Genomic DNA, 26,195 nt, shown 5'->3' with positions numbered 1-26,195 from the left:
AGATAATGTTATAAGACAAGGGGGATAAGGCTATAGTTATAATTTACATGGTATTTACACAAGAAATGTCGGCATGTGGGATGTTACATACAGGGTTGTCGTGATAACGTCGGTATCGTAACGGTTGTGCAATATTGCATTTGGTGCAAAGTCATCATAGTGCAAAAATAGTCAGCATGAAACAGGAAATGGTCAGACATTGTGCAATTTGAGCATTAAACGTAGTGCAGTCGACATGTGCAAGAACAAGACATGAGTAACATTATATTCGTATGAGGTAGTGTTGGCACGAGTTTTCAGTTTTTTGTGCGGTGTCTGTTTGAGCAGTGAACAAACATACATAGATAGATACATAGATAGAGATATATATAGAGCTATAGATATATAGAGAGCTATAGACATATAGAGATATATAGATATATTTATATGTATATCGATATAGATGTGTACAGATATGTAAGTAAAAATGTGATTTTTTTCCTTTAAAAAATAATATATAAAATAAATATTAACATTATTTTATAAATATTTTGTATATTTTTATTCCAGATATCTTTATCTATATATTTATTTTTACGGTTGTTGGGGTCCAAAGAGTTGAGTTTTAATTTCATGTGACTTATAGTCCAGTGCACCTTATATGTGAAAACCCAATCCAAAAGACATATGATGCGGGGTACGCCTCATCTTTGGATTCCAGAAGATTTCACGCGAACAATCTCGGAACCCCCTTTGGATGTTTTTTTTCCCGCCGACTGTAAAAAGTTAGGGCGCGTTTAGGAGGCTAAGTTTTCCCGGCGGAAGGTTGAATTCCCTCCTTTGTGCCTCATTAGCCGCTACGCCGGAACGGGTTGCCTTCCTCGTTCCGCACGCAAATGAAAACGGCCTCTCCTTCTCTATAAATGAACGGCCTTCTCCGAGCAAACGTTTTCCCCACGCTCACCAGCTCAGTAGCCTAGATGGTAGGGCGCCCGCTTTGAGACCGGGAGGTCGCCGGTTCGCGCCTCGGCCGAGTCATACCTAAGACTTATAACATTGGTAAAATGGCGGCGCCCTCTGTTGGCTGCGGCTGCATCGGCTCGCTAAAACGGGTCGGGTGTATCGACATTTCGTTCTGTGTACATTGTTACAAAAGAATGACAATACGAAGGAAATTATTATTAAATTATTATTTTTTGTCCAAACAATCCGACACGTTGACCCCCGAGGGGTTTTTGGCTCAGGGACGCAAATCGAGACCGACAGATTGGACCACGGAAGGTATGCGGCGCTCGGGTTAGCTATCGGCGGATCCTTCGAAATCTAGATCTGTAACGGAGCTCCATTATCATAATTGCAAGTATCTCGATGTTCCCCTTCCGCAAATCGCAACAGATCATTTGAAGCTTCAACATCCCGACATGATCATTTTTTTCTTTCCAAACGTGACAAATTTCAATTCTTGCGTAAAACGGTCTGAAGACTTGGCACATACCATTATAAGGATAGAGAGGTAGGTCGCTAATGCTAGGTACAGTATTTATTGACCTGTCAGGAACCAGAACAGAATCAGGACCCAAACAGGGACAGACAGGATAGATAACAAATCAGGATATTGAATATTAACAGGAGAAACGAGATGGGAACGAAAACCGGAGAAAATAATCAACAGGACAAAAATAGACGGAAACAAAACTGGAAACCAAAATTTAACAGGACAAAATAAACGGGAACAATACCGGACTGGAAAATCCAACAGGAAAACAGGACTGAGTCAGAACCCACATCTTGCGGGGCAGAGGTTCGTTGACAGGCTGACAAAAAGCAAGAGGGCGCTGGGCTTAATGCAGACAGAGAGCCAATCTCTCAACGAGCCGCGGCTGGCGCCACAGGGGCGGGGCCAATTGGGCACCATGGCAACCATGACATGACTGACTGACTGACTACCCGTCCAACTTATCAAACTATTTACTACTTGCTCACCTACCTACCCAAACACCCTAACCACCTACTGAGCCACCCAGACATTGACCTACCTACGAACCTATATACCTATTTACCCACACACCAACCACCCACCAACCCACTCACACGCCCACCTACCTATTTACTTACCGACTTACATTTCTACCCAACATGCCGGGTAGAAGGTTTGTTAGATTAATAGACAAGCACAGCAGTTCTTTCCCTTCTAAAGACCGAGCGTAATCATAGCTAAATTCATATCCCAGTGCCCCCACTCTTCCAATTGGGAACGCTTCATTTCAATATTTCATACAAATTCCTATCCTTATTACGTATTCCTCACCGAGTCGGACCCACGGATAAAAAGTCTATCGAAAGCGGACGGACGGCGTCGGATGTATTCCTACCGATCTGCGTTAGATTAAACGCTTGGCCGGGGATATTTTGCTTTCTTCACTGCTGGACGGACATTCTCGAAGTCATTCTTCCGTGCGAATCGAAAATGAAAACTTGGCCACTGCCGACCTGCCTACCTACTCAATCACCTATCTACTTGCATACCTACTACCCACACAACGACCTACCTACTTCACCACTTCCATACCTACCTACCTACCTACCCAACATACCGAAACCAGCCTGACCACCAACTGCCCCACCCACAACCTAATCTACCTACTTACATACCCACTACCCACACAACTACCTACTGACTTGACCGCCCCCCAACACACCCACACATTGACCTACCTACCTACTTCCCAAACATACCCAACCAGCCTGACCACCCACCCACAGCCTCACCACCATAACCACCTACTGACCCACCTTCACATCAACTTACCTACCCACCGACTGACCAACTTACCTACCCACATATCTATGTACCCAACCCTCCTAATTGCCCAATGACCTACCGACCTACCTTCCCAAACATACCCAACCAGCATGACCACCTGCCCACAACCTGACCTACCTACCTGACCACCATAACCACCCACTGACCCACCTTCACATCAACCTACCTACCCACTGACTGACCTACTTACTTACCCAACCCCCTTACCTACCCAATCACCTACCTACTTACATACCTACTACCCACACAACGACCTACCTACTTGACCACCCACACCTAGACCTACCTACCTACCTACCTAACAAACATACCCAACCAGCCTGACCACCCACCCACAACCTCACCACCATAACCACCTACTGACCCACCTTCACATCAACTTACCTACCCACCGACTGACCTACTTACCTACCCACATATCTACGTACCCAACCCTCCTAATTGCCCAATGACCTACCGACCTACCTCCCCAAACATACCCAACCAGCCTGACCACCTGCCCACAACCTGACCTACCTACCTGACCACCATAACCACCCACTGACCAAACTTCACATCAACCTACCTACCCACCAACTGACCTACTTATCTACCCACATATCTATTTACCCAACCCTCCTAACTGCCCACTGACCTACCTACCTACCTCTTATACATACCCAAGCAGCCTGACTACCCACTGCCCAACCCACAACCTGACCTGCCTACCTGGCCACCATAACCACCTACTGACCCACCTTCACATCAACTTACCTACCCACTGACTGACTGACTTACCACCCAACCCCCCTACCTACCCAATCACCTACCTACTTACCTGCCTGCCAAACATACCCAACCAGCCTGACCATCCATCCACAACTCGACTGACTATCCAACCACCATAACCACCCACTGACCCACCTTCCCATCAACTTACTTACCCACTGACTGACCTACCTACTTACCCAACCCCCCTCACTACCCACTGACCTACCTACCTACTACCAACATTCCAGTCCTATCCAAACACCCCGCCTGCCCGACTCTCCCCATCTGGAAATCCGCATTTGAATATTTCATCTCATTTCAAAAGCGCATTCCTCCCAGATAAAAGTCGGAGTCCATCAAAAGCGGACGGACGGCGTCGGATGGATTCCGAGCGATCCGCGCTCGATCAAACGCTCCGCCGGGCGGAACTTTGCTTTTTTTCGGTAGCGCTCGGACACGCTCGGCGAATCCTTCAGTCGGGGCGGAAAATAAGAAGTGGCCCTCCCGCCCGATTGGCTGCCCGGCGCCTTTCTGGCTTTTTCTCGACACGGGAAAAAGACGCCGGTCGGGAAGACGAAAAAAAAAGCGGAATCAAAATGTCCCCTCGGACCCGCTCGATATTTCCCGGGTTTCCTCCGTCAGGGCCGTACCCGGGGGACCCCCGTTTTTTCCTTTTTTTTTCTCCCCCCGAGACCGGGAAAGGAAAAACGCCGAGGCCATAGATTCCCTGCCAGGCGTCCGTCGGTCGGAGGCGAAATTCCGTGAGAGGAAATCGTTTTTCCGTATTGAAAGGAGGAGTCTCTCCGCCGGCGACGTGTGATTGCTTTGGTGGCGAAGGGGTCATGGGCACGCCGTCCCCGCCGCCGGCTCACGGCTAATTACTTAGTAATGACTGCCACGCCAACTCTGCCCTTCGCATCGTTAGGTGGAGTCGACGGGGAATATCAAACCGGCCACCGTATCGTCTGTACGGGAAATCTCGGACGGGTGAGGCGCAACAATCCGGACGAGAAATATCATGGGCTGCTTTCTGCCCAGTCCAGGGGACATTGGAAAAGACGCTTCCCACCTCTTTGACCTGTATCCCTCTGTGTTTATTCATCCCCGTAGGGAAATTCATACTTTTAGCAGTATCCTTGTGTTGATTATTAACAGATGAACAGGATGGCCTCAGGGTGCTGTGTTGTACTTTAGCCACAGCAGAGTGGATGACATCACACACTAGGCCAAACGTTGGACGATTACTCAAATAAACGCGTTTTTGTGCGTTAAAAGCCATAACCATAGGATAGAAAGTTATCCAAAGTGTCGTTGTCAAACGGGACCAAAAACAGGACAAAGATAAGAGCAGACACTTAAAACAAGAAATCACAAAAAGAGCGAAATAACACGGAGCCGCTGGAAAGGGAGCCTATGATGCAGGGAGGCGCAACAGGTCCCCTAAAATAAGGAAAAACGGGCTCAGGGCCCGCTTCTTCCTCAGGGCCGTCACCGCCCTTAAAAACCGCACAAAACTTTTAAAACATATCTTGCGCCTTTTTCCTTTTTCGTTATCAGAAAATAAAACGGTGCTAATATTTACCACGTGACTTATTTTGGTTTCTCCCACCTGCTGTTTATCTTTATTAGTCGTGATCTCCTCCCTTTGTGTGGAGCGCCTTTTGTTAGACTCTTTGCCCCAAAATGAACTCTTGCGTCTTCTCTCTCTTCGCCTCAGCAGTTTTTCTGAATCCCTAAATTTGACAATGTTTCTGCAAGAACCACCATTTTTTTTTCACCGTTAGCTATAGCTAGCTAGCGGCAGATGATGAATGTACGAAGTCTGACACACGGATTTGGCAGAAGTTTTAGCTCCGTCTCACCTCAGGACAATCAGGGTCTCTACCCCCCCTAATCACTTGTTGATCCGCCATGTTTCAGGCCAGGATTAGCTTCGATGAGCTTGATGCTAATATTTACCCGTGACTTATTTTGGTTTCTCCCACTTGCTGTTTATTTATATTAGTAGTTATCTCCTCCCTGCGTGCGGAGTGCCTTTTGTTAATCTCTTTGCCCCGAAATAAACTCCTGTGTCTACGCTCTGGTGGCCTCAGCAGTTTTCCCCGAATCCCAGATTTTTTCAGCTCTGTCTCACCTCAGGACAATCGGGGCCTCTCCCCCCCCTACCCCCTAATCACTTGTTTATCCGCCATGTTCCGGGCCGGGATTAGCTTCGATGAGCTCGATGGCCGCTCGGAACGGCGCATATTTTAAGGCGAGACTCGGAAGAAAATGAAGAAAACCATGAAATGTTGAGCCTGTCGTCAAGACTTTTCCTAGTAAATATTTTTGGGACGCTATTGACGTTAATCCTCCGAAGGGAAAATGCTAATTAGCTTTAGCCGCACGATTGCCGAGAACGTCAAATAAGTTAGCAAATTTCTCGTTTCCTAAATGCCAAATACAGTAGCGCTCGTCTAGGGACCGAGAGGTCACCGGTTCGATTCCCGACTCCTCCGAGTTCAATGAGGAAGTGCCCTTGGGCAAGGCACTGAACCCCCCCGATGCCCCAGGTGAGCAGGTATCGCGGGCACGGCTGACTTTGCTAACGGCGTGGGAGCTGTGCGCGAATGGGTTGAGTGTGAAGTGCATTGTAAATAGCTTTGGGAGGTTTTCAGTTTGATAGAAATGCCAATTTAGCATTTTCCCTAGTGAAAGTTGTGATTTATATACTCTTGACTGCCAACTCTGGCATAAAATAGAACTGCAGCTCCATTTATTTAAATTAATTTTCTTCTTTAAACAGTACCAATTCACTGTTCCCATACCACTTCGCTCAGCACTTCCTGGTGAATTTTGAGGTTTTTAAGGGTGACGAGAGAGTGTCATGGTTTTACGACACGCCTGGGATGTATCTTAACGAAACTCCCAAGCCACTTCATCACTCAAGTTGACATGCAGGAGAGGGACATTATTTAGTTGCTTCGATTTCAATACATTTGTATCCGGTATTAAGCAACAATTTTAGTAGGGAATTTCAGATCGTGTTACCCAGCCACTTTCTTCAGCTTTTTCTGATGTATTTTCTTTCGAAGGGTGGCAACAGTCTCCTCAGTGTGTGTATCGTGGAACAGAACATGCTTAAAATACCTGGGATGTATCTTAATAAAACTCCCAAGCCGCTTCATCTTTTTTGTTGACATGCAGGACAGGGAGTTTCCCCAATTTTAATTGTGCCTTGGTTTTCTGGTGTTAACATCTGGTGTTAAATCGCCGATGCAGCAGTTTTATTAGGGAGTGCTGGTTCAGGTTCCCCAGCCGCTTCACACAGCTCTCGTTGGTGGATTATATGGTTTTCTCAAGGTTTCCTGGTGACAGTCTTTCAGTGTGTCATGGCAACGCTCTGATAGAATATGCTTACGTTGCCCTGGATGTATCCAAACGAACCTCCCAAGCCGCCTCATCAGTCTCATGCAGACATTCGAAAGAGGCAACTGTCTGACACATTCCTCTATTTGTTTCTCTCGTTTCCTCGTATTAAATCACTGCTGCAGCCACTTTTGGAGGGAATCCCAGATTAGCCGCTCCCCAGCCACTTTGCCCAGTTCTTCCTGATGGATTTTAAGATTTGCAGTCTCTTCAGCGTGTCAGGGCTGCTCCCCCTGGCCTCACTTCTGGTCGGTACGTGCCCGGAATGCCTCGGCGAGGCGCTATCTGGACAAAAGTCCCTAGCCGCCTTATCAGCACTTCTACTCTCATCCCTTTGCCGCTTGACTGAGCTTATTCGAGAGGGAGAGTCCGAAAATTCATTCTTGGGCATTGTGTTCCCAATCTCGCACGCCGGATCTTGTTCTTCGGCTCCTGGAGCTTCTTACTGCCACGGATTCTTATCCCGAAAGATTGGAGGCAGTCTAGCGAAAGTGTTGGCCCCCCCAAGAACCCTTTGTCATAGGACTACATTTCAGGCTTCAAAGTTAACGCTTGAAGTAGAGGAGGCGAGCCGTTTGTCTTTCCTACATCGAATGCCCAAAGGACAGACATTCATCTGCAAACTCTGGAGTGAACAATCATGACAAATACTACTACATAAATACTTCAAAAATACCTCTACAGGAATGCTACTATAATACCACAGCAGCAAAACTACAATACAAAAACACTTATCCAGAAAAATGGTGAGTGAAATATCACAAAAACACGACTCGAGAAATATGACAACACGAATACTACAAAAATACAGCAATACTACGAAAACCCGACAGATCAATGACAACATTTTGCTATAAAAATACTACAAAAATACTACTACAGAAAAACTTCATAAATACCTCTACAGGAATGTTACTATAATACCACAGCAGCAAAACTACAATACAAAAACACTAATCCAGAAAAATGGTGACTGAAATATTCCAAAAATACTACTCGAGCAATATGACAACATGAATACTACAAAAATACAGTAATACTACGAAAACACTACAGATATATGACAACATTCTGCTATAAAAATACTACAAAAATACTACTACAGAAATACTTCATAAATACCTCTACAGGAATGCTACTATAATACCACAGCAGCAAAACTACAATACAAAAACACTAATCCAGAAAAATGGTGAGTGAAATATCACAAAAACACGACTCGAGAAATATGACAACACGAATACTACAAAAATACAGCAATACTACGAAAACCCGACAGATATATGACAACATTCTGCTATAAAAATACGACAGACATACTACTACAAACTTACTCCAAAAATCAAACTACAGAAGTACTACATCACTTCGACTGCAGAAATACCACAAAAACAGTAATACTCCACACAACATCGAATGGAGTCCTGAATATATGATTTTGCTTCAATTTCTTCAAAAGGAGGAAACTAATCAACGATGCAACCAAGAGTCTCAACTCGGCTTTTGTAAGGAAGAACGGGACGGGAAGACGTGAAACATAGGGACATAGGGACGTACCCCGAAAACATGCGGCAAAACAAGGTATAAACTCCAGGGGGGGCAATACTTTTGCAAGGCACTGTAAAAAGAACGCCGTCGGAAGGCTTTTTCCACGCGGTCGGCAGACGGAAACGGCCGAACGGTCGGGACGGAATCGGAACGGCCGGGACGGCGGCGGCCCGAATCGTAATTCCGCAAGTCACCTTGCTCCCGGGCACTGTGAATGAAATAGCGCAGAGGCCATTAATATTAATGCGGCGTACACAACGGGGAAGGGAACGGAATACAAACAATTATTTTCTGGAGTCAAAGACGGAACCCGGGACCCGCATGCAAATACTAACAATTACGGATCACTTTGCCCTTTTTCCACCCGTTACCGACACTGATGGTTTAGGACTCTTTTTTTGTCCTTTTTTTTTTTCAAGATTTAGTAAATTCTAGGTTTAGGACTATTCTTAGGACTCATTAGGATTTCGGACTATCCTTTTGTTAGGACTATTTCTTATCCTTTTTTTTCAAGATTTAGAAAAATTCTAGGTTTAGGACTATTCTTAGGAATCTTTAAGATTTAGGACTTTCCTTGGGTTTTGTCCTATCTTTTTCTTTTTTCAAGATTTAGAAAAATCTAGGTTTAGGACTATTCTTAGGACACGTTAGGATTTTGACTATCCTTGGGTTAGGACTGTTTTTTTTTTTCCTTTTTTTTAAAGATTTAGAAAAATTCTAGGTTTAGGACTATTCTTAGGACTTGTTAGGATTTAGGACTATCCTTGGGTTTTGTCCTTTGTTTTTCTTTTTTCAAGTTTTAAAAAAAAAAGACTAGGTTTAGGACTATTCTTAGGACTCGTTAAGATTTAGGACTATCCTTTTGTTAGGACCATTTTTTCGTCCTTTTTTTTCAAGGTTTAGAAAAAACCTAGGTTTAGGACTATTCTTATGACTCGTTAGGATTTAGGACTATCCTTTTGTTAGGACTATTTTTTTGTCCTTTTTTTTCAAGATTTAGAATAATGCTAGGTCTAGTACTATTCTTAGGACTCGTTAGGATTTAGGACTATCCTTGGGTTTTGTCCTTTTTTTTTCTTTTTTCAAGAATTAGAGAAATTCTAGATTTAGGACTATTCTTAGGACTCGTTAGTATTTAGGACCATCCTTGGCTTTTGTCCTTTGTTTTTCTTTTGTCAAGTTTTAGAAAAATTCTAGGTGTAGGACTATTCTTACGACTGGTTAGGATTTAGGACTATCCTTTTGTTAAGACTATTTTTTTGTCCTTTGTTTTTTTTTTCAAGATTTAGAAAAACCTAGGTTAAGGACTAATCTTGTATTCTCACGACTCTTAAGGATTTAGGACAAACTAGATTTTACCCTGGAAATGATTACGATTAAAGACTAGCCCTGTTTTAGGACTAAAGGTTCAGGACTGTTCTTTTACTCTTGATTTATCAGGATTTAGGACTATCCTAGGTTTAAGATTATTCTTTTGTTCTTTGGACTATACAAGGTTTAGGACTATTCTTTTGTTATCAGGATTTTTTTACAAATTGGGACTATTGTTTATCTGGACTTTCATGATTTAGGACGGTCGTTTTATGAAAGAATTAGGAAGATTTTAAGCGAGGGACTTATATTTTATCCGTATGCATGTTCGAGGTTTAGCGCGACTGTATGTATTGGGATTCAAGACTATTCTTTCATTCTTAGAATATTTTAGATTTAGGACTATTCCGCAATTAAAGACTGTAGACTCTTCTTTTGTGTTAAGACTTCAATGAATCTAAAACTATTCTTTTATACTTTGGATTTATCAAGATTTAGAACACCCTAGGTTTAGGACTATTCTTTTATTATCGGGACCCTAGCATTTAGGACTATACATCTTGGACTTTTAAAGATTTAGGACAATTTTAGCCTTTGGATTTTTCTTTTATTATTTGCACTTTCTAAGATTTAGGCCAAGTCTTTTGTTCTTAGGACTCATCAGGATTAGGGACTATTCTAAGATGTAGACTTGTCTTTGGGAGTTAAGACTATTCTTTCATTCTTAGAATATTTTAGATTTAGGACTATTCTAGGTGAAAGACTTTTCTTTTCCAATATTTTAAGACTCATAAGAATTAAAGACTGTTCTAGTCTATAGACTCTTCTTTTGTGTTGGGACTTCTTTTCATCTAAAACTATTCTTTTAAACTTTGGATTTATCAAGATTTAGAACATCTTGGTTTAGGACTATTCTTTTTTTTGTTGAAACTCTAGGATTTAAAACTATTCTTCTTGGACTTTTAAAGATTTAGGACAATTTTAGCCTTAGGATTTTACTTTTATTTTTGGGACTTATTAAGTTGGGTCTTATTAAGATTTAGGCCAAGTCTTTTGTCCTTAGGACTCATCAGGATTAAGGACTATTCTAGACTTTTTAAGATTTAAGACCAATCTGAATTTCAGACTTCTTTTATGATTGTGACTTTTTATGACTTTATTAGATCTACTCTATGCTTCCTATTCTTACAGTAATTTTTTGTGACTCATTATGATTGAGGTCCATTCTTTTAGTCTTAAACCTTGGATGATTTAGGACTATTCTAGACCTAAAGATTAAGAGAAAGAAAGAGATTTAGGAACATTCTTCTTGGACTTTTAAAGATTTAGGACAATTTTAGCCTTAGGATTTTTCTTTTATTTTTGGGACTTATTAAGATTTAGGCCAAGTCTTTTGTCCTTAGTACTCATCAGGATTAAGGACTATTCTAGACTTTTAAAGATTTAGGACCAATCTGTTTCAGACTTATTTTACGATTGTGACTTTTTATGACTTTGTATGGACTTTTCAGAATTGAGATCTACTCTACGCGTTTATGATTGAGGTCTATTCTTTTAGTCTTAAACCTTGGATGATTTAGGACTATTCTAGGTTCAGGACTATTCTTTTACAAGATTTGGAACGACTTCAGGGTTCAGACTTTAAATCAAATATGAATACCGTCAATTACTGCCAATGATATTTTTCATTTGACTTTTGTTATCACAAACTTTGCCCGCATCTCTTCTTTCCCGAGCAATTTGTATTCGAACGCATCGCAGCTAATCCGTTATCCCCGTCATCCATCTCTCCCTTTGTTGGGGTCAGCAGCTGACACAGTTACCAGAGGCCGTTTCTTTTGTGACCGAGTCGATACCCACGCAATTGTTCTCTTTTCCATTATCTCCCCGAAAGGGCAACTCCACTCTACGCCGCTATGCTAACTTTCTCTCAGATAGCGACACGTCGGAAAGAAAATGGATCTATTTTCTCGACCGGGTTTCAATTCCATTTTTTTTATCTCAAATTGCACGATTGAATGCCAAGACGCTAGCATTAGAAGCTAACGCCGGCGTTCAAGTCGCTAGCATGGGTAGATAACGTTCGTGACTCCGGCATTAGATGCTAATTTAATTAAAACGCTCGCGGCTAACACGTAGCGACTCGAAAGGCGCCGTTATTCCATCTCCGTGCCGATATGCAACAAAAAGAATCTCGTCTTCTAGCGCCCGCATTCAAATAGCTAGCATTAGCAGATAGTGTCAATCGTGTTTGGGACGTGAGCTAACACTGCTAAGTTGATTTGTATCAACCGCTAAAGTTAGCTAGCGGTTAAAAGAATGCTCGTCTCCAAACCAAGGTCTTTCAAACTTCTGCTTTCAAATTGCTAGCATTAGCAGATAGTCAATAGTGTTTGTGACGCGAGCTAACACTTCTAACTTAATTTGTATCAACCGCTAAAGTTAGCTAGCGGTTAAAAGAATGCTCGTCTCCAAACCAAGGTCTTTCAAACTTCTGCTTTCAAATTGCTAGCATTAGCAGATAGTCAATAGTGTTTGTGACGCGAGCTAACACTTCTAACTTAATTTGTATCAACCGCTAAAGATAGCTAGCGGTTAAAAGAATGCTCGTCTCCAAACCAAGGTCTTTCGAACTTCTGCATTCAGATAGCTAGCATTAGCAGATAGTGTCAATCGTGTTTTGACGCGAGCTAACACTGCTAAGTTCATTTTTATTAACCGCTAAAGTTAGCTAGCGATTAAAAGAATGCTCGTCTCCAAACCAAGGTCTTTCAAACTTCTGCTTTCAAATTGCTAGCATTTAGGACTGTCTTTGGGTTTTGTCCTTTGTTTTTCTTTTTTCAAGATTTAAAAAAAAATCTAGGTTTAGGACTATTCTTAGGACTCTTTAGGATCTCTCTCAATTTTTCCCTCTTTTTTCTCTTTCTTTCTTTCTTTCTCTCTCGCTCTTTTTCTCGGTCTCTTTCTCGCTCTCTTTCTCGCTCTCTCTCTCTCTCTCTCTCTCTCTCTCTCTCTCTCTCTCTCTCTCTCTCTCTCTCTCTCTCTCTCTCTCTCTCCCCTACTAGTCCGGATTAAATACGTTGGCAGTCCGCATTTGGCCCGCAGGCCGTAGTTTGCACGAGCGTGTCTGTTTCCTTCACACTTTAAATACGCACGGGCGGAATGGCGACCCGCCCATCTATACAAAGAGTCGGTAATCGGGTCGATCAAAATCTGACCTACTTTTTTCCCGGACTCCCAAAAAAAATATGACCGCCGGCATCGGTGATCCCGATGAGCCGCTCCTGATCCGGTGTTTTGCGCAAATCGGCCCAACGGCTTTCGGTGGCGGATTAGAACTCCGTTTGGAAAGTGGCGCTCGGACGCAGATTAGCGAGCGACCCGCCGGATGCTTTGCTAGCGGGAAAAAACACAAATCGTCCAATTAGCACCATTACGCATTGGCCTTAAAGGCCTTAGTGGTAAACTTGTGTGGCGAGAGAAGGATACGGTGGTAAAAAAAGCCACGGATGCTCGAAACGCAGGACTTTTTAAGAAACACGTTTTTTTTTTGCTTATTATTGAGACGGAATATGTTTTATTCGAATAAACAAAATGTTTTTACACCGCTAGGTGTCGCTACACCATCACACCGAAGCTTAAAGCGTCGATTTCCTTTTCGTAGCGAGACGTCAAAGACGTGGAGGAAGACGTTGAGGGAAAAACCAAAAGAGGTCGGAGACGGAAAGCGGCAAAAACAAAACCTGGAGGAGACGATTATCGTCTCGGACAGGAGACACAAAGCATCAAATCACGCGGAGAGGGTGCTAGCTTCTTTCTTTTTTAACAGCTGCTCTCTCTCTCTGTCTACCTCTACCTCATTCTCTCACTCTCTCTACCTCTACCTCATACTCTCTCTCTCTCTCTCTCTCTCTCTCTCTCTCTACCTCTTCCTCATTCTCTCTCTCTCTCTCTACCTCTTCCTCATTCTCTCTCTCTCTCTCTACCTCTTCCTCATTCTCTCTCTCTCTACCTCTACCTCTACCTCATTCTCTCTCTCTCTCTCTTTCTCTTTCTCTTTTTCTCTTTTTTTCTCTCTCTTTTTCTCTTCACTTTCTCTTTTTCTCTTCATTTTCTCTATACCTCTCTCTCTCTCTCTAACTCTCTACCTCATTCTCTCTCTCTTTACCTCTCTCTACCTCTCTTTTCTGCCTTTTTCTCTGTCTTTTTTCACTTTCTCTGTTTATGTCTCTTTCTCTTACTGTTTTCCTTGTTTTTGGTCTCTCTTTCTTTTCTTCTCTTAACCCTACTAGTCTGGATCCTGTAAGATTTTTTTTGTGGCTCAAAGGAGTTGGACACCCTGGCGCTAGACCACTTGTTTTCAATTGGTCTCAGTTTCCCCTAATGACTTGGTGCCACCCGAATCGAGAACAAGATTCTAGTCCTCAAATGTTCTCAAATGAAATGCACTTTAAAGCAGAGATAACACAACATGTTCACAAGGTTTGAATCAAGAAAACCAAACAAATCACAATCAAATGAGATGCGGTCCTTCTCATCAATTGAGCCAATTGTATCGAGCGAGGCATTATCGCCATCTACTGTTAAGGAGTGTCATTGACCCTAGGCGTTTTTCTTCTTTTGATTATTTTGCCAAGGAAAAGACCTGCGACACACTGAAAATGCCTTTTCATTTGTTGTCTATGTAACTGGTGGGGTAGGTGTTAGGATTCAGCACTCTGACCGCTGTGACTCAGGTTCGATTCCCGTCACAACAAATGTTCAACCGTCGTACACTCCAGTAATATACTGAAATAATGTGTGATGAAGAGAACATCGAATGCCTTTTTATATGTCGTCTATATCACTGGTGGGGTAGGTGTTAGTATTCGGAGTTCTCATTGCCGCGACCCGGGTTCGATTCCCTTTGCACGCAAGCATAATAACAGCTATACAATTCCTGCCAGATTTGCGAGAGTCTGTTTGCATGGAGTCGTTAGCATGAAGTCGTTAGCATGTCCTTGTTGCATAGGCTTTGGGTGTATGAGGGGGTGAGGGTCAGACAGAGATGGCCGGATCCAACTCGATGTTTGATCTTACTGTCCATACGGTCCAGTGATTTTTCCCTAATTGCTCAGTCCACGTATTAAATGAATTTGGGAAGTACAGTCCTCAAGCATGCCCGATTAAAGTCGCCGGCGACGATAAATGTCCAACGATTCACGTGTTCAAATTTGAATAGAAAAAAACATTCCTGGAGGAATACAGAAAAGAAGAAAATGGGGTAGATTGGGAATAGTGCGTCTGGAACTATGGTTAACTTTGTTGTTATTGTTGCTATTGTTATCTCATAACTCTTATTATTAATATTATTACTATTGGTGTATTTAATAGGGAAGAGGAAGGGGGAGGGAATAGAAGCATTGGCTTCTTACTGCCCCTTTTCGAACATATCATGTCACATTATTTTGGTGTTGAGTTCTTGTTTTTGGTCTGTTTTTTATTTCAATGTTCGAATCGAGTTTTCATTCATTCATTCTTGATCTCTTCCCACATCTGGCATTGAAGAAGATAAAGAAGCAAAAAACTCCCATCATGCAATAGCATTAAAAAGGAGCCCACAGATAAACACAGACCGGAGCAGATCAAGGCCTCTGCCCCCCCCCCCCCCCCCCCCTCTCGTTGGCGAGAGGCCTAAAGGATCATGAGGGTCCAAAGTAAAGACCTCCCGGCAAACGCACCGGCCGGGACTCTGACAGGCGACCGTGCCAGATATGGCGGGCATCTCATCAAGACCTTCCCGGAGGGTCCTCGGATCGGGGACTTTTCCGCAAATAAATACGAATAGGCGTTCGGTTCTTGAAGGACAAGAGTCCAGGATGATCCCTCTCTGCTTAGGTCAGTAAGCTGCAGTCCGTTTAGAGCACAGGCCCACCGATGGTTTGAATACGGCCAGCAAGACAACCGTGAGAGAAGCGCAAGAGGAAAATGAGCTGTCGTTTCAAATATTTTCACCGGATGTCACCAAAGCCAGTTAACAAAACAATTGTGGTCGTATTTCTCCATTTCTCTCTGACTCACTTCTTTTTGATATCTCCCTCTTTTTCTTTCTCCTGTTCACTCTCTCTTTCTCTCTCTTTTTCTCTTTTCTCTATTTCTCTCTCACTCTCTAACTCTTTCTTTTTCTCTGTCTTGTTCTCTTTCTAGTTTCTCTCTCTAATTTACACTTTAATTCTCTTTCTCTCTATTTGTCTTTCTTTCTCACCCTCTTTCCCTTTTTCGACCTCTCTCTCTCTCTCTCTCTCACCTCACTTAGTCTTTTTTTCTCCTGCTGACTCTTTTTCTTTCTGTCGTTTCACTTCTCCATTCATATTTCAATTCTGCTCTGGTTTTCTCTCTTTCCCTATCTGTATATCACTCTCTCTTTCCCTCCCTCTCTTTCTGTCTTTTTCTCCCTCTCTCTTTCTCTTAAACTTACTAATCTGGCCCCCATTAGATTTTTTGATAGCATTTGTGGCCCCCAGCTAAAACAAGTTGGACACCCCTGGTTTAGAGATCGAGTGTTGTCGTCCAGACGCTGACCTAAACGACGTGTGCTGTACAAAGTACCCGAGTCTTTCGGAAGTCTGAAATGAGACCGGATCAAGACTTTTGGAGTCTGGAGCTAAAATAGAATTTAAAATTTTGAAAGTCGAGTCCCAAACTGTCAAAGGTTGTGACACAGATCTTATCCATCTATTTACGGAAGCCGTGTCCCCCTAGTGGCTAGAGTCAAGAACACTCCCATTCAGCAAATATTCAGTCCCCTTCGCTCTTCCCAACCTGATGCTGAACATGAAAGCCACAGCACAAGCACAAGTTTTGGAGAGGCCGTCTTTGGGCGTCGCCCCAAAACATACGCAGACGATACGAGAGAAAGGGAGAAACCGTTTCTTTCGTTACAAGAGTCGACGCAACGTTTCTCATTCCTAAACATTGTTGCTCTCATCTATATACAGACACATTTTGGGATGGAAGACCAAAATAAAACCAAGACTTTCTGTGTTCTCAAATCGATGACATGAAAAACCTAAAGATAAGAAATGTTTGCGGTCAAGAGGAAGACCAAGAATTTTGGAATTCAAATCTAAAATCAAATGGAGACTTTTCAAACTCACGACTCAACTCTTTGAAGGTTGAGACGTAGATATGAAGACTTTTAAAAGGCAAGACCAAAATAAGACCGACACCAAAACCAGGACAATCGGAAGTCAAGAACACCAAGAAAAGACCAAATTTTTTAAAGGTGAAAACTGAGACTCTGGAGATCAAATTCTAGGAGAGACTCATAGTCATGGAGCTCGACGTTTGAGTCGGAGATCAGGAGACTTTTAAAAGGCAAGGCTAAAATGAGACCAACACTTCTGGACGCTGAAGACCTGGACAACAACACCAAGATCAAGACAAGAACGAGGACTTTGATTCTTCAAATTTAAAATAAAAATAAGACTTTTGAAAGTGAGATTCAAAACTGCTGGAGGTTGGACAAAGATAAGAAGCCTTTCAGACAACAAGACCAAGAGGAGACCCAGACATCTGTAGATGGAAGACCCAGATCTTTGGAAGTTTAGTTTAAGACAAGATAAAGACCAAGAAGAAACAAAGACTTTTGGAGAGCAAAATCAAGATAGGACCAAGACTTTTAGAAGTGAAAATTGAGACTCTGGAGATCAATTTCTAGGAGAGACTCGGATTTATGGAGCTCAAGACCAAGACGTTTGAGTCGGAGATCAGGAGACTTGCAAAAGGCAAGCTTAAAATGAGACCAATACTTCTGGATACTGAAGACCTAGACAACATCAACATCAAGACAAGAACGAGGACTTTGTTCAAATTTATAATAGAAATAAGACTTTTGAAAGTCAATTTCCAAACTGCTGGAGGTTGGACAGAGATAAGAAGCCTTTTCGACAACAAGACCAAGAGGAGACCCAGACATCTGTAGACGGAAGACCCAGACATTACCTATATTTTTGGAAGTTTAGTCAAAGACAAGATGAAGACCCAGACAAAACAAAGACTTTTGGAGAGCAAAACTGAGATAGGACCAAGACTTTGAGTGAAAACTGAGACAAGACCAAGACATCTGAAGATCAAATCCTAGAAGAGACGCTGTCTTTTGGAGGTTAAGACTGTTCTAAGGCCGAGCCAAAGATAACCTAAATACGTTTGGAGGGTAAAGCGTCGAAAAGACAAAAGCTTTGAAGATCAAGATCATAGCAAGAACAAGAGGGACCAAGAATCTTGGAAGATCTCGGTGCTCAACTAAAAGGCGGTGAGAAGGTGAAGACCATGAGAACGCAGAAGACGTTTGGAGATCGAGTCAAAGACGTAATTAAGACAAATTATTTTCAAGGGGGAACTCCTATTTTTGTAGTTGGGGTTTGAAACGACACATTGAGGTCAGGGACTTTCGAAAAACCTCCAAATCCGCCAAGAAGAGACTGTGGAACCGGATCCGGGACGAGAAGAAGAAACGGATTAAAATGGCGTCAACGTCGTTGATCTAATGGATAGCGGACGAAGCCGACTTGTGAAATGCGACGTCTCATTCTTCATCTACCGTACGACCTCATCAGGACCGGGATGAACCGTCTGCAGTTCCAATTTCTGGAGCAGGTGCTCGATCTGCAGAATACTCCAGAGTCTCGTGTAAGAGGTCTGTTAACAAGTCCGGGGTGAGTTCAAACCAGACCTGTCCTATTTAGATGACGGACCCCGTCAACCGAGAGACAAAAAACGAGGCCGGGCGGCAACGGGGCGCTCGGTTTTTGCCCCTGCGCCAAAAAGCTTTAGCAGAGCCGTCGGGAAGCCGAGAGCGACACGCCGCTTATTACCGCCCGGGTCGCGTGGATACCGTGAAAAGGAAACCGAAGATTGGAGCTCCGTCCGCAATGTTGACTCTCTACGTTTGTTCTCAGTCTCGCTTATTTTTCGATTTCTCGGATCGTTTCGTCTCGCGCTCGCTCTTTCCGGTTCGGTTTTCGGCATAACGGAAACATTCGTCATCGGTTTCAGAAGTCCGGGCGCGATGATCGGATCTCGAGGCCGGTTTTGGAGAGACAAAAAAAGCTTCAAAACGCCGTCAAATGTTCTCACGTTGTGCGTAAGACAACGAGACGAGGAGAAAAACATTGTTGCTTCAGTTTTCCACCATGAGACAAACGTTCAGAACCTGTTTTCCGATCCAACGTTCGAGAAGCGTCTCGTGTACCTTGACGCGGGTTTCGAGTGTTTGAGACAGAGACACAAATTCTTTACGACAACGTGGAATGATCTTAAGATGAACGAAGCAAGACAAAAAGAGACCGCTTCCTAACATTTAGAACGATTTCCCAAAGTCAAGACTCAACAAGAGTATCTTGATAAGTTTTGGGTTTTTGAGACTGAGACACAAATAATGTTCCTTAAAAACATCAAATGAACTTATGTTTCATGAAAAACGAGACAAAAAAGCCCAAAATGTGTCCCCTAAGTTTGTTATGAAGAGACGGATATTCGTAACTTGTTTCCAGAGTTGAAATTTGAGACCTAACCAGCACATCTCGACAGGAGTTTGAAGTTTTAGAGACAGGAGACGCCAAATCTTCAAAACAGCATGAAATGATCTTCTGTTCACAAAAATGAGACTTCTTCCTTGAGTTTCTCTAAGACCAACATTTAGAACGATTTCCCAAAGTCAAGACGCAACATGAGTATCTTGATAAGAGTTTCGAGTTTTTGAGACAGAGACACGAAAAAGATTTTCCTTAAAAACATAAAATGAACTTATGTTTCATGAAAAATAAAGAGACCCCAAAAAACATAACGTCTTCCTTAAGTTTCTCATGATGAGACAAAAATTCGTAGCTTGTTTCCAAAGTAGAAATTTGAGACGTAACCAGCGCATCTCGACAGGAGTTGGAAGTTATAGAGACGAGAGACGCAAAATGTTCTCGACAACATAAAACGATCTTCCGTTCACCAAAAAGAGACCAAAAAAACGAGACCTCTTCCTTGAGTTTCTCAACATTCTTAATGGTTTTACAAAGTCAAAGTTGAGAAGTGACGAGAGTATGCGGACGAGCGTTTTACCTTTCGAGACGAAAGGACAAATAGTTTGCGGCAAGATTTGAAGGCAAACTGAATCCTTCAGAGACAATGAAACAAACAGTTTTTGAAGTTAAAATTCTCAGAGTATCTTGTTACAGGTTTTACGTTTTTGAGACAGAGACACCAAAGGTTTGCAACAATATCAAATGATCTTAAGTTGTAGAAAAAAACAATGTTACAAAAAGGAAAAAATTGAGACCTCTTCATTTAGTTTCTCTAGGACAAACATTTCTAACGACTTCCCAAAGTCAAGACGCAACAAGAGTCTTTTGATAAGAGTTTCCAGTTTTTAAGACAGAGACACAAAAAAGATTCCTTAACAGCGTAAAATGAACTTATGTTTCATGGAAAACGAGACAAAAAAAAAAACAAAATGTCTTCCTTAGGTCTCTTATGATGAAACGGACGTTTGTTGTCATGATTACTGATGTGACTCAGCTGTGCCGGCTCATTTGGCGCCAACCGCCTCTGGTTCTGATTGGCTCCCTGTCACTATTTGAACCCAGTCTTGTCAATCTCTGTTGTCAGTCCCTCTGCGAACCTCAGTGAACCTTAGGCAAGCCTTTTTTGACCCTGACCTGTCCCATTTTTTGCTCCCGTCTGTCCCCGGCTTCGACCCGTTTTTTATACTGACCACGTCTGCTCTCCCGTCCCATCTTACGACTCATTTTGATCCCGACCACGTCTGCTCTCCCGTCCCGACTTCCGACCTGTTTTTGATCCCGACCACGCCTTGCTCTCCCAGTCCCGGCCGGCGATCGACCTGTTTTTCCGCTCGCTACGGAAGATCCACTTCTGTGTTCGCATCGCAATCCGGGTACGAGAGCGACTGGCTTCCCCTGTCCAGCGAACACGGGATCGTGGGCGCAGCCCTTCCTCTTTCCTTTAATAAAACTCGTGAGAAGCGTCACGCATTTGGGTCCCGTTTCCCTTCTGGTCCCGACAGTTCGTAACTCGTTTCCAAAGTTGAAATTTGAAACGTAACAAGCGCATCTCGACAGGGGTTTGAAGTTTTCGAGAAGAGAGACGCAAAATGTTGTCGACAACATGAAATGATCTTCCGTTCACAAAAAAGCGACAAAAAACGAGACCTCTTCCTTTAGTTACTGCAGGTGAAACGAACGTCTGTAACCAGTTTCTGACGTCGAGTGTATCTTGTCACGCGTTCCATGTTTTTGAGACTGAGACGCAAAACGTCTGGGAGCCCACTAGGGAGCAGAATCGCTGGTAGGAGGGAGACGTATCCTTGGTTCTGTGCTAGCCGGCGGCAGGTTGGTTCTTGGTCTCGCGGGACGCTTTAGCGAGCATAGCTCAGCGTCCCTACTCCAACTTGGCTGAGTTTACGGCAATATTTAATTGTTATTTGGCTTATGAATGAATTGCTTAATGCACTTTTGGAAAAGTTGTACGGCTCAAAAGCATCATTTGGTTTTTTTCCTTTCATTTATTTCTTCCTTTTTTCCTCGAGCTTTTTACCCGCTTATTCCTTTTTTCCCTGCTTTATTTCCTCTTTTCCTTTTTTTCTTACCTTTTTACTCCTTTTTGTTTTTTTCACTTTATCCCCCCTCCCTCTTTTTAAGTATTTTTGTGCATAATATTACAAAATGAATTTTGAATATATGGATGAAAGCAACAAAAAGAGTCTGAGGAGCCATTTGGGAGCTGAGAGAGCTGACTCTTTTTGGGGAGTTGAGTTGAAAAAGTCGGTTCTTGAAAAACGACTGAACTTAACACCACAAACTTCAGTTGTTCTTTCTTTCATTTATTTCTTCCTTTTGTTCATGAGCTTTTTTCCTGCTTTTTTTTCTCTTCCTTTTTTCGTTTTTTTCCTCTTTTGTTTTTTTACTCCTGATTCTTTTTTTCGCTTTACCATTACCACCCCTCCCTCTTTTTGAGTATTTTGGTGCATAATATTATTTGAGTTTATGGATGAAAGCAACAAAAAGAATTTGAGGAGCCGTTTGGGAGCTGAGCGAGCCGACTCTTTTTAGGGAGTTGAGTTGAAAGAGCCGGTTCTCGAAAAACTACTGAACTTAACACATTAACCTGTGAAACTCTTGATAAACAAATATATGTCTGTATGTTTTCTAGAGTTGCTCAAATGGGATCCATAATATGCCTCTTTCAAAAATGGACTCATCACAGAAAATTCACACTCCTATTGAAACAAGATACCTAAAAACTAAAAAGCCAGTATAACTCGCCATTGACGTCCCTTGTCCGTCATAAAATGAGTGGAATGTCAGCAAAAATGGCTTTATGACATCCAGGACAATCCGGAGAATCTTTCCATAAAATATGGACTCCAAAACACGCAATCATGCCAACATGTTTCAAAAAAGAAAAAAAAAAGAAAGAAAAAATCCGCCTAAAAGTATGTCTGCTTCATTGGAGGTTGCTTTTTGTAATTGGTTTGTTCTGCTCAAAAACTCTTCTTTAAAAATAACCAGACTTTGTCGTTAGCCCCCGACCCCCTCGATTGACGGCGCTCTCGGCCAATAGCTAGCTTTTTTCCACGGTTCGGCAATAGATCCCGACACGATTTTGTCTGCTTTTCCAGGGTGAAGCTGAGGGACGGGGTGGCCTTCCTGGGGGCCCGAGCCAGCGACCCCGTCTCCTGGTCCGTCAGCCAGGACGTCAGGAGCCGAGGTCACCGAGAGGTGGCCCTGCATTGCCGGAGGAAGGAGAACGCCTACGCTCCGAGGTAAGACCCTCGTCGGCCTCTCGGTTCAAAATCATCCACCCCGACGCGTCAGCGCTCGACGTTAAAAAAGAAATAGCCAAAAGTAGGTACGCAACGTAAATGCTTTACGATGTACTTCACACTTAACCTTTTTACACACACACACTGGCACACCGATAGCGGAGGTAGCCAAGCAAGGCATCTATCGGGAGCATTACGGGGTGTCTTGCTCAAGGACACTTCAATTTTCAACTCAAAGATGGAAATGTTGGACGGCTCAAAAATGTCAGTTTTTTTGCTTCTATTTGTTTTCTCCTTTTTTTCACGAGCTTTTTACTTTTTTCCTGCTTTACTTTCTCTCTTTCTCTCTTTTCTCTTTCTCTCTATTTCTATTTCTGTCTTTTTCTTTCTTTTTCTTTCTTTTTCTTTCTTTTTCTTTTTCTGTCTTTTTCTTTCTTTTTCTTTCTTTCTTTCTTTCTTTTTCTTCCCCCCCTTTTCTTTCTATTTCTATCTCTTTCTTTCTCTCTGTATTTTTCTTTCTCTTTCTTTTTTTACTTTCTCTCTCTTTTCTTTCTGTCTTTTTCTCTTTCTCGTTTGCGTTCTCTTTCTCTTTCTCTTTTTTTCTCTTTCTCTTTCTTTCTCTCTATTTCTCTTTCTCTCTTTTTCTCTCTCTTTCTCTCTTTCTTCCTTTCTCTTTCTTTCTTTCTCCTTCTTTCTCTTTCTTTTTCTCTTTTCTTATGTTTTTTTTTTCTTCATATTTTTCATCATCCAAACGTTTCCCCAGCCCCGGTCCATAACACGCCTAGAACATCGTGGCTCCTGGCCTTGGGGGGTTAGGGTTAGCACCCGTCTATTTTGCCCGTCAGGTATTCTAGTCGCGAGGATCCGGGAGGATGAAGAATACGCAAAGTATTCGGGGAAGTATCTGAACCCCTCGGGAGGTTTTTTTTGCCTCGGGAAGCGCGTCCATCCATCTCCGAGTTTGGTTTTCTGGTCTCCGGGCGCTCATAAAGTCAGCCGATGCATTATAAAAGACCATCAGGAACAAAAAAACCAAGCCACCTGCTCAGTTGGGAAGATAAACGAGGTCAATTACGTCGTCTCGTTGACCAAAATTGAGCCGTCTCCCCTTCGAGGGATTCTGGGTAAATCATGGTTTAAAGCCGGGGTCTGGACCGCGTGGCCCGGGGGCCGATCGCGACCCCACGGGTGACGGTTTGAGGCCCTCGCCTTAAAATTGAAGTTAAAGGGACAGTGTGTATTATTTTCTACTGGATGTCGGCCAACATGTCATAAAAAAAATCCGCCTAAAAGCACGTCTGCTTGGTTGGAGGTTTCTTGTAATTTGTTTGTTTGGCTGAAAAAGTCTCCTTTAGAAATAACCGGACTTGTCAAATGATTCCCGACACGGTCGTTAGCCTTTGTCCTCACGATTGACACCACAGAAGAAGAAGAGAAAATATGGAAGGACTCGCCTTTTTACTTTTGAAAAGAAGAAAAAGATGAATAGGAAAAAAAGACCCCAAAACAAAAAAAAAGAAAGCTCAAGAAAAAAGGAAATGAAAAACAAAAAGAAGAAACCATTTGCATATTTTTTCCTGTTTTTGTCTTTTTTCTTTTGAATTCCTGTCTTTTTTTCCCTTCATGTTTCTTCATGTTTTGCTTTCCTCTACTTTTCTTCTTATTTCTGTTTTACCTTATTCTCTTTCTTTTTTTCCTCCTTCCCTTCCCTCCCCTTTCCTTTTTTGTCTTTTTTCGTTCGAATTCCTTTGTTGTTTTCTTCATGTTTCTCCATGTTTTGCTTTCCTCTACTTTTCTTTTTATTTCCGTTTTCCTTTATTTTGTTTCTCCTTTTTTCCTCCTTCCCTTCCCTACTTTTTTTTTCTTTTGAATTCCTGACTTTTTTCTCCATGTTTCACTTTCCTCTACTTTTCTTTTTATTTCCGTTTTCCTTTATTTTCTTTCTCTTTTCCTTTTTTGTCTCTTTTTTCTTTATTCTTCTCTTTCAAAAATAATATCATCTTCCCTTCTTTTTGTCTTCTTTCGAGAAAGGCTGGACAAAAAAGCAGCTGATGGTTGTCGAGTTCTGCGATTTGGGCTTTTCTGACTTTTTTCACTGTCTCCTTCTCTAGCCATTTACATGAGTCACATGGCTGCAGGCTATGGCTGGCTGCTAGTTACTGTGAGGCGGTCCTGCTTTAGGATCGTCTGTGAGATCTTGGATTCGAGCTTCTTTTTTTATTTGTTTCCTCCTTTAGCCACTTTCGTTTTTAGCTCCTTCGGTCTCAAACAAACACCGCAGCTACTCATGCAGGCGAACGTCGAACCTTACACTTTTTCACCGCTAGCCGGCCACGGAGCCAATTTTTCCCCTTTGCGCCGAGCGCTCTAATGCCTGTTTGTTCCCATTTTGCATGTACTCCTCCTACTTTTTGGAAAGAGGAGTCCCGAGACGCCCATCGGGAACGTAGCGCTGTGGCAAAAGAATGAATATGGAGAAAGACGTTGAAAGGACAAAATTGTTTGGGATTTCTCTTCCGCCACGAGCTGAAATGCGCTCAAAATGGCAGAAAAATGGAACTAATATGGCCTCTCATCCTGTTAGGGGAACTTATGTCAACACCAAAGTCCTTCTTCTTTTAGCTCGCGCCAAGAATGCCAAGATGGTGTCATCGTGATTCGAAAAGACAGCATCGTAATTCAGTAATAATTCATTCGATTTGGTCCCCTCAAGGAAATTCATTTTTACCAAGGGGGTACAGTCAGTGCTGTCACAGCGAAGCATGTGCCAAAAATCTCCTATCTGAGTCCCGACCCCGCTTATCTCCCGAGATCAGGCCTTCGCAGGGTGGTAAAGCCGTATCTCGGTTCACAGATCCCTTAACCCAGGGGTGTCGAAGTCTTTTGAACTCGGGGGGCCACACCATAGAACAAACATTCTGTCGGGGGCTGGACTAGTAGATTAAAGAGAAAGAAAAAGAGAGAAAGAAATAAGAGAAGAGGGAAAAGGAGAGAGTGCCGGACAAAGAAAGAAAAAGAGAGAGAGAGGGAGAGTGTGAGAAACAAAAGAGATAAAAAGTCACAAGAGAGGGGGAAAAGAAAGGGAGCGGAAGAAAGAAATCCAAAGAGAAATAAAAAGACAGAGAGAGAGAAAAGAGAAAAAAAAGTGCAAAGGGTAGGAAGAGAGAAAGAAAAAAGAGAGAAAAGGAAAAAATGAAGTGAGAGCAAAAGAAGTTAAAAAGACACAGAGAGAGAAAGAGACAAAGAGCAACATAGGAAGAGAAAAAGAGAGAGAGAGAGAGAGAGAGAGAGAGAGAGAGAGAAAGAGAGAGAGAGCGAGAGAAGGGGAGAGATAGAGAGATGGAGAGAGAGAGAGAGAGGGTGAGAGAAAGAGAGAGAGAGAGAGAGAGAAATGGAGAGAGAGGGAAGGTAGAGAGAGAGAGAGAGAGAGAGAGAGAGAAGGAGAGAAATAGAGAGAGAGAGAGAGAGAGAGAGAGAGAGAGAGAGAGAGAGAGAGAGAGAGAGAGAGAGAGAGAGAGAGAGAGACCGTCCTTATTTTGAGCACCCTTGCCTCAGTTTTTG

General features: G+C 42.7%; 1 protein-coding gene across 2 annotated transcripts in view; it reads left to right on the top strand.

Annotated features, from left to right (window-relative positions):
* Window positions 1-26,195, top strand: part of LOC148349960 (transmembrane protein 132C) — a 173,382-nt gene that overhangs the window by 83,154 nt on the left and 64,033 nt on the right. For both annotated transcript variants that reach the window (XM_088355378.1, XM_088355377.1), the window contains exon 4: window positions 22,491-22,634. In XM_088355378.1, the coding sequence (XP_088211504.1) occupies window positions 22,491-22,634 (144 nt within the window). The remainder of the gene's footprint in view (window positions 1-22,490; window positions 22,635-26,195) is intronic.

This window comes from Urocampus carinirostris, chromosome 16 (assembly GCF_059441175.1).
Source record: "Urocampus carinirostris isolate Australia breed hairy pipefish chromosome 16, RoL_Ucar_1.0, whole genome shotgun sequence".
In the NCBI taxonomy this organism is placed as follows: domain Eukaryota; kingdom Metazoa; phylum Chordata; class Actinopteri; order Syngnathiformes; family Syngnathidae; genus Urocampus; species Urocampus carinirostris.
This window is presented reverse-complemented; position numbering and strand designations above follow the sequence as displayed.